We start from the raw sequence: 9,979 nt of genomic DNA on the forward strand, positions 1-9,979 counted from the left end.
GTAGTTAAGTTACTTGACTTGTAATTGGAAGGTTGCTGGTTTAAGCCCCACCACTGCCAAGCTACCACTGTTGGGCCCTTTAGCAAGGCCCTTAACCCTCAGTTGCTCAAGTTATACTCACTCATAATTGTAAGTTGCTACAGATAAATGCTCATCTGAATATTTCTGCAATAATACAGTATACTAAAGAAGCGATTTGCAATATAAATATCATTGATGAGGAGACTCAGAATGAGAAGCTTGTTTGCTATAGTAAAATATATGGTTGTCTTCACGTAACATAAATGTAGAAGGTACTATGAGAGAAAGTCCATGTGAATGAGCTGTGCTTTCCAGACTACCACTGTTTTTGCTTTCTGGTGGGTTTTTATGCAATTCTCACACTCTGCCACCATCATCCTAATCATTTCATTTCAGCAACAAATGAGAATGATAAAAGCAAAATGTAAAAAAAAAAAAAAGCAATCAAAAAACAAAACACAAAAAAGCTTTGTTAACTATAAACACTGGACAACATCAAAAATGCTTCAGAGTTAAGGTGCAATTCTTAATGATTCCAACATCCTAAACGCAGATATAACCATGAAAATTTGTTATTGGCTCTCATTTTAATGATAACTCTGTGTGATCCATAAGAGACATTGTATTAGGTCTAGCTATTAGATTACATTTTTTAATATTTCAAAATACTGAGAAATATTGCATCATATTGTATCAGATCATGATGATCATACCCAGGAAGGTCTATTGCATCACTGTCTGACGTAAGATTATGCAATTGTTGACGTAAGATTACGCAATAGGGAGATTTATAAAACAAGACACCATAAGACGAGCGATTTATTTCTGTTACTTCTTGTGCTAAATGTCATGTTAGATGTAAATTCAGCTGCGTTAGGATAAAAGTAATTCCAGCTGTGTTATAAAGACTACTGAAGTGATTCAGATAGTGTCAATCAACAAGTATCAATGCCTCGTAACTGTATCAATATTGCAGACAATTTTTGTTACATTTGTGGGGAAGTGACTTTTGCACATCAGAAGGACATTGCTTCAAATGCAAAAGTGAAGAAGGTATATCATCTGTATTTCGGATGCAAGATCGGTGTCCAGGACAAGTCCTGGGCCCCACACATAAGTTGTCGTACGTGTGCAACAAATCTGTGGGCAATAGCGAATCCAAATATACCTTCTGCTATCCAACCTGTTCCGCATGGTGAAGGACTTCCTGTTCCAGAACCTCTGACAGAAGTTTCTAATGATCCTTCAGACGATGACGATGGAGACGAAACGACTCTGGAGTTTCCTGGACCTTCGACGTCGGATGATCATCAAGAAACTGATCCTGACTTCAGTCAAGGTGCATCATCTGCGCCACACAGAATAATGCAGGAAGAACTGAACAATCTCGTGATCTGGAGCTGTCCAAGAGCAAAGCAGAATTACTAGGTTCAAGACTTTAGCAATGGAATCTTCTTCAGGAAAATGTACATTGTATCAAAAGTGGCATCTGCAGTTAGAGACTTTCTTCAGAAAGGAAGATAAGCTTGTGTTCTGCTCTGACATCAACGGCTTTTTGAATGCCCTCGGAATCCAACATGACCCACAAGATTGTTTATAGACTCTTGAAAAATGAGTCTCAAGGCAGTATTGCTGCATTATGGAAATCATCTTCTATCTCTTCCAGCCGGACACACTGTGGATATGAAAGAGACATATGACAACATGAAGCAGCTGCTGGATTGTCTTGAATACAGCAAGTATGGCTGACATATCTGTTCTGACCTTAAGGTAGTCGCTCTGTTGATGGGTCTGCAGCTGGGATATACAAAGTACTGTTGTTTCCTATGTGAATGGGACAGCAGAGCACATTCTTTGTACTATGTGAAAAAATACTGGCCCCTGAGGAAGTCTCTGAAGAATACAACCAATAGCAGCTTTTTTCTCTGTCTTAGGCTCAATAGCAAAATCACAAGGGACAAACTATTTCTATGATGCAGAAGGGAATTACCCAATTACATGTACTCACATCATATGAAATTTGCACAGATTTGTACACTTATAAAGATTTTCAAAATGTAATACTTTTGTCCATACTCAACCATTTGGGAAGGAGAACAAACTACTATTTACATTTTATTTATTAGCATTTAGTAACTAATTAATTATGTGTTTTTCATCATGTTGGTGACAACGCCTTGATGACTTTGCTGTTTCTCAGACTCAGTGTTTGCACTGACACAGTTAGGACTCAAGATGTTTACCCTCCATATCTATTCCCTGTTAAAACTGCTATGAATGGCCTTTCCCACTGTTTAGCAGAATGAGAAACTTCACATCTCCTTATCTTGGACAAACCAACCAACCTATTTGGAGCCCCCTTTCACACATATCCACATGCCTCTCATTAGTTCTGTGTACAGTCCTGCAAAATCCACATAATCTCAGAGTATAGCTGTAACGGTGAGCAGTAAGGAGGCGGACGCATGTGCGGAGAAGAGCGAGATTTATTAGGGGCAAATCCAGAGTCATAGTCGTCAGAGTAATTCAGGGTCAATTTACCAATACGGAGAGTACGAGGACACATGATAAGAACAAGGGCTAGGGTACATGAACAACTAAAACACAAACAGCGACTAGAATTAAACATATGGAGGCTTGACGAAATGAAGGCTGGAATTAACATACATGCTACGATAAAATAAACATGACTTACATACAGTGGTTAGACTTCAATAAACAATTAACCCACTGACATACATCCAATCAATAGCAAAGACACAGGGAACAAGACAGGGTTTAAATACATTAACTTAACAAGACTAGAAAAGAGGAACAGGTGTGAAAAACCAAACAAGGGGCAGAGAAAACGAAACTATGGAATGGAACAAACAAAAACACAAGACAGGGAAACCATGTAACATGGAAGCAAGGAGGAACAATAGCACAATACAGCGAGTCTGAAAAGTTGCTGCTGTTCTCTTCATAGGTTAATCCTGTCTGGAGGTAAACTATATTTTCCATCTGTAATGCTGAAAGCACAGTCAGACGCTTGAGGATAAAAGGCAGGAGTTTCATTGTAATCCATATCTGGGGTGGTTTAACTAGCCAGGGTCAGAACCAGAGTGATACAGTCCAGGGTAATCGCAATCATAGGGGTAAACAGTCCGAGTCCAAAAACCCATAGAGCAATAACACAGGCAAACAAATCCAACAAGGGGTAGGCAAAAATCGTAGTCTAGAGAAATGGGAAAACCAGGTCAAAAACACAGGAGATCAAAAACAGAACACTCGGTATGCACAGGTAAACTGGAGGCAATACTTCACAATGACAAACACTTATGGGATGGCTTATATACATGAAAAAACAGGTGAACTCTCAGGTTCACAGGTGATGAGGATCTGGTGAACTGTTGATGATTGGATGAGTCACTCTCCTGGAGACTAACTGCATGATGGGTATTGTAGTTGGTATGTGTGTCGGGTGACGTGACACCATCAATCTATGAGTTGTTGAGTTCCAAAGGAAATGTATGCCACGAGGTACTGTCATCCAACACTTATACCTCTCACTTCTTCCATTTTATATTATGCCACAAGATTATGAAAAGAGAAAAATATTACTCAAAGTCTTGTTCCTATATCAGTGAATGTTGTCAGGGTTGACAGGCTACTTTTGTGTCCACTGAAGTAACAATATTTTTATTCAAGTTTGACTTTAGGCTACTTCACCCACCTCTGATAACATGGCACAGATTTTGCTGTGTGGTAATCAGAATGTGATGACCATCTTGAATGCCTGGGGGTTCACTTTGACTAAAAAGCTATAAAGTATTACTTAAGCCCAAATTCAAAAGCTCAGACTGCTGAGTGTGTAGTTAACCAATCACTTTAATGGACTTAAAAGCATCTCAGGAGATTTTTTAGCTTGTGGCATGGATAGCTACGGTGGTGGTCTTGTTCACTACCTTCAGTGTCAGATATCAGCCAAATGTCACAGTTCAAATAGACTTTTCAAGTGTGTCAAATGTAGACCTATCGTTTGTGGTGTAAATTAAGGTATGGATTCATACTGGAAGTTAAAAAAAAAACTCAATAGGGGGCATGAAAAAGCTAACCTTGGATTATACATCACAGTTGTGCCTATTCCTCAAGCATCATTGTCAAATGCAAGCTATTTATAAAAGGTTTTCAAGCTTATGACCACTTTGTAATTTTTTATGGTATATTATGTCCATAATGCTCTGTTTTTGAGATATCACTTATTTATTTATTTTTTAAGTTACAACCCAAGATGTAGTTTGTAAGTTTGTAAGATGTAGTTTGTAGTCTGAAGTTTGTAGAGCAAGACCTAATAACTATTAGTGTATTTTCTGTGAGTATATGCTAGGTAGCCTCCATTTAAACTACAACCCATTGAAAATCTATTATGAATCCTGGCCATACTCTCCAGGGTTACTTCCGTTATTCATAGTATTGACTCCCCTTTACAGTGTAGCCACAGAGACAGGGTAAGCCACAAACAAACACAAGCCAGTAAAGGTTAAAAAAGTAATTTCCTACTTGCCAACAGATCTCTCTCTCTCTCTCTCTCTCCCTCCCTCCCTCCCTCCCTCCAATTTAATAACTATAATTATAGATGGGGTCATACTGTTCCTCTAGCTTACATTGCAAGCAGAAGAACTGGCTAAAGGCCTGTTTATCTTAGTCTGGTCTGTTGCTTGTATGCTGTTTCCTCATGGTCTTTCACTAGAACCCTTTACACTGGCTCAGATGAAAGAATAGACCTTTCCCTGTAACAGTAATGACATTTTGACTGCTTAATGTTGCATACCCTCTGCAACACTACTTCTATAACCATTTGAAAAACTTTCTCTCTAAACTCTCCAGAGTAAATTCCAGTTTTGCAAAGTCGTAAATATAAACAAGTACCATGAATTTAACACTGTGAGATTCAGTTTTATGCTGAAAACTCACCAGCAGAGGCAACTAATTAAACCAGTGTATGGGTGTGGGTGTGTGTGTGCGTGCGTGTGTGTGTCTGTGTCACGCACTCACACATGAACATGTGTGCACGCATGTGTGCATGTGGGTAAGATGGCAAAAACTCTCTCAGTTCCCATCACACAAATCTCAGGCCACTGTTATTCTTGCATTCTCAAACAGCGCTCTTTAAAATACAGCAGACGTCTGGTGCTGAAGCCTGGCAGACTTCTATTCCCTTCGGCTTTGCCCTTAATACCAAGCATTTCAATAATAATGGCAGATGCACATGCAAAACACAGCAAGATAAACAATACTCAAATTCTGGAAAAAAAAAAAAAAGAAAAAAGAAAAAAAAAGAATTACTCTTTTTATAATATAACTTTAATACAAATTACCAAATTATTATTACCCAGATGCAGAGGGAACATTAAGAAGCCAGCAAGTGGGTCTTAGTCAACAAAGTGATCATTTATATGTTGCAATTAATGATAGGATGACCCAATGATAAGGTCACCAGAACATTAATTAACAATGACAAAGCTCCTCACAGCTGAATTCATGATTACTCAAGACAGCACCTTCAGCTGCAGTCACAGCATGTCATACAGCTTGACCCTACCACTCAGACACACATGAGCACGGAGATAGAAATAAGCTTTTCTCTTTTTCCTTTTTTTTCCAAGACAATACTGACTCATTTTCATACTAGCAGATTCACTGAGCTCATTTTGAGTAGCAAGGCAGGTCAAAACTCAGCAGTAGCCAAAGGATTTCAAAACACTTCTGTCTCATTGCTGCATCCAAATAATCAAGTTATAGCTGGTTGGTACTTGACACTTTAGGTATTTAGGAACAAATTGCAGCACTTTTATGAGTCTTCTTGGCCTTCAAAAATAAAACTAATTACACTGCAGGTTTAACTTTATTCTGACATTGTATTAAACATTCATTTGGGTGTACACCTAAGTGTATAGTCTTATAGTGAGCTCTTGACAACATTTTACACTGATATTTTCCCCAAATTTACCAGCCAATTATGAATAATTCATGATGGCTGATGAGTTGAGTCAGCTGGATTTATTTTTATTTTTTTTACATTGTTACATCATAGCCCATAATTACTTATAAGCATTAGACAAGATGACATTATATCAACATGAGTACACATGTTCAAGATAAATCATGGACCACATTTTCCCCTTTAGCCAGCTAATGTACTAGCTATCACCAACTGTTTAAAAAAAACAGAACATTTTTTTAATAAAAAGCTAACTGCCATATTAGTGGTCAGATCTATCCAACACTCTCGATCATCCAATTTCCTTGTATATTAAAGTTCAGAAAGATCTCCCCAACACGGCAGAAAGCCATAAACCAAAGCCAAAATAAAATGCAGGAAACTATTTGTTAACACGGTCATAGATAAGAGGCATGATAAATAATTTTACAAAGACCAAGTAACTAAAAACACCATCTTATGTACTGTTTTAAGCTAGATGCATGTCAACGAGGTTTCTAACTATAATGTCTTATTCGTATCACAGAAACGAATCTAACGTCATGGTATTCTACTGTTAGCATAAAAGCTATCAGTAGTTGGGCATGCTAACTGAAGCCTTTTATTTCATAAAGGTTTTGATCTAGTATTAACACATAATCCTGGGATACCCCTTAAAGGGTACATATGGGGAAATGTCTCTTTAACAGTGTGCGCTAATATTTGAGTATCTTGAGTGCCTACCAGCTTTTTGTGGGCCTCTTGTCAGATATTAGCTAAGGACAAGCAGCTGAGATTTGGCTCCACTTTCTGCATCAAGGGGGTAGCCCTTAGCATTATACTAGCTCCAATGTGAGTATCTCCACCCACAATTTGTGAGCTGCCTTTGCGAAGGTGCGTGTTTTTTCTCATCTGCGTCTGACCTACTAGCATTATGTCGAAGCTAGGAGCTACACATTGAAACTGCGCTGTTAGCTTGCACAGCCACACACAACACAACACAAAATGCGACATCAGGCCACAGCCACTGAGGACAGAAAAGTTGAATATATGTTTATTTTTGATTGCAATATCCCAGCTAGCTAGCTAGCTACTTTGTGTCTGACTTCTTTTCCAGCCTAGGTCACTACAACGCAGCTGTGGCAGCAACATTTATCCTATAAGAGGATTCAGTACTGTACAACGATAAACTACAGAAAATAAAATATGTATGTTATGTGTCTATGTGTTTCTTTGGCCGTTTAGCAATGGCTAACGCTAACATCTCAGGTAGCTAGCTAATATATTAACTAACAGTAGATATAGCTAATTTTCTAGAACATTATTGGCACTACATTGATACAGGTTCCACAACAGTTAACATTAGATTGTTAACTCTAGCTGGCTAGTTGAATGTCTAAGATGACTTTTATCTTTAAACTTAACATATAAAAATAAGTTTAAGTGTGTTTCTGTTGTGTACCACGCAGGTAAACGGATTAGTGGCATTAACATGTTGTGCAGGGGGAAAATGCTTTAGGTCCGTCTGTAATTAGACAAGTAGGCACGCTTTACAGTGTGTGTCATTGATAGAATGAGCAGAGACCAGACAGCAAATTCATGATCTGACTGGTGCAAACCAACCATATAAGGTTGCACCACTATGTTTTCTCTGGTAGCAATGTTTCTCTGTGTTAACTTGCTCAAAGTATAATAGGATCTCTTTAAACAGCACTCTCTGTGCCATGGTTAGACTTGTGTGGTAATTGATTGATTGGTGGGGGGGTGGGAAACAATAGAATATCGTTCGCAGTGCTTTTTGCTGTTGCACAGCTGACGTCGTGCCTCTGATACTCAATAACGAATGTTTTTCACACCTCAAGGGTTTTTGAAGAAAAAATCATTTTTAGCAGTTGCAGCGAGGAACATGGTATGATGAAGACAATCTAGAGGTTACTGTCTGCAAAACTGTCAGCCTGGGCAATTAACAGCTATTTGTCATGTGTTGTGAGTAGACTGCCTCTCTGTTTTATCTTTGATAGGACTGCTTGGCCTATGCACTATTTACATGCATACCTTGGTTCAAAATGTGAATTCAACGTGCCTTTAACTTTCTTTCGAGTCTTCATTTCAGTGTCAGTTTCTAACTTCATGACAGCTCTCACAAGTTTTCCCTTTCAGATCAAAGCAGGAAACTTTTCAAGACCAGTTTTTCCAGCATGTTATGCCTCCAAAAAAGTCATTACTGGTTTAAAGATAAACATGTAGGTGTGTCCTATGTTCACTTGTTCCAAAATTCAATCCTCCCCTAACTGCTAATAAAGAAGCCAAGGCCAGCCTTTCCCACAAAGCCATGTGGTTTCTGCTCTGTAAGCACCTCAAAGTTGGGAACTACAACCAGGATATATTTTTATGAAGTATATAAATACCTATAAACATCCTGTCTTTCTCTGGTCCTGTGACATTTAACCCTCTAATGTTCACCGTCTTTGGGAGTAGGAGAAAATCAGAACTGATCAAAATAGAAACAAACACTTTCCACTGCTTCCAATTTTAATGCAGCTTTCACTTTCTTGTTGTACAGTTGTGCCCCCAGTACAAAACCTCTAAGGATAAGTTTAGTTTGATTAATCTTTAACCCTGTGTATTCCACAATGGTCTACTCAAATCAGAAATTTTTTGTCTACTGTGAATGGCCAGGGAGGTTATGCAGTACACGGTCAGATTTGGCCTCAGGAGCAATTACTAACATATGAAGTATCTGACAGATTCCAGAATACATGTTTAGATCTAGGTTGCTTTGTTCAGTAAAACTAATCTACTATAGGATCATATAAGAGGGATTGAATTAATTTGTGTGTTTAGACAGGTCCTATTTTCAAAATAAGCTTTTTTTTAGTATGGCTAGTTCCACAATGTGGCAACAAAGTGGCATCACTTACAGACATTGCTAATTTTGTCCAAGTGGCATGCTGCCAAACATACTTAGTCAACACGAAATCTATTTTCAATGTAAAACTAAGCAATACCATATACTTTTAACACACAATTGGCTACATGTGATTATAATTTAAATTCAAATGAAGTTTAAATCAATACTTTGAACTTCTGTTACTGATCAGTCCATCATCAAACTGTAACCTCTTATCATCCGCGAACACACAACAGCGTAGTGTGCCAGAATACTAAGAATATTTTTCTACCCTCAAGGTCACTGTCAGCAAAAGTACCCACCACATCCACCTGGAATCCATTAGTGTGACAGCTCTAAGAGAGATTCCTTTATTTGTCTCACTCCAGCTTCCCAAAAAACATGTCACTACTTTCAATGACCACTCACCTTTCCCAAGGCCCCAGACGGCTGTTCCGAGGCCATGCTTGTTTGCCGAGAGCTGGTGCAGTCTCCGTGTCTACATTCCGCCACCCTCCGCTCTCGAGCTCTTCAGACAAGCTGGAGCCACAGAGGTAGATAACTACTCATGGCTGTAGGCTTCCATTTATAGGTTCACAAAAGCCACAAATAACTTTCAGACAGCCCTCTGCACCCCCATGACAACAATGATTTCTAGATTGCCAGTGATTGAGTGATCCTTGTCTCTATGGGAGTGCAGAATGTTTTTGTGCTTGAAAATAATTCATTTTCACACTATAATGACAAATTGCAGTGGAGATATTGGCATTACTCATTATTAGTTTGGAGTACCATCTTGCAGTTGTAATATGTGAAATAAACTTGGGAGTTCATGGTATGCTTTATAAATGTGATCAGTTTTTGTGTAAACAAGAAAGCACCTGTTCAAAGGCCAGGTGAAAAACGCATATACCATAAATATATATGTACAGCACTTTTGTTCATTTTAATGAAAAAAAGTACTGCCTACTTAATGCATATAAATGCTATGTATATAGGTGCCTATTTGGATCTGAAGTCAGCTCAAATCATTGTTGCAATCATTGATAAATAAAATACAATGCTAAATAGAATGCTGTTTAAATCTAATAGAGTCACTAGACTAC

At 38.3% G+C, this 9,979-nt stretch overlaps 1 protein-coding gene across 7 annotated transcripts in view; it reads right to left on the reverse strand.

Annotated features, from left to right (window-relative positions):
• The window catches only part of mlip (muscular LMNA-interacting protein), a 31,929-nt gene extending 22,478 nt beyond the window's left edge, over positions 1-9,451 (reverse strand). For 6 of the 7 annotated variants that reach the window (XM_081724145.1, XM_081724146.1, XM_027023415.3 and 3 more), the window contains exon 1: positions 9,303-9,451. In XM_081724145.1, the coding sequence (XP_081580271.1) occupies positions 9,303-9,338 (36 nt within the window). In that variant the 5' untranslated portion in view covers positions 9,339-9,451. Of the gene's footprint in view, positions 1-1,189; positions 1,370-9,302 lie in introns of all 7 variants that reach the window. The other variant, XM_081724147.1, reaches the window with a different exon arrangement.
• Positions 9,452-9,979: the final 528 nt, after the last annotated feature.

This window comes from Electrophorus electricus, chromosome 12, assembly GCF_041902795.1.
Source record: "Electrophorus electricus isolate QZ-2024a chromosome 12, ASM4190279v1, whole genome shotgun sequence".
Classification (NCBI taxonomy): Eukaryota; Metazoa; Chordata; class Actinopteri; order Gymnotiformes; family Gymnotidae; genus Electrophorus; species Electrophorus electricus.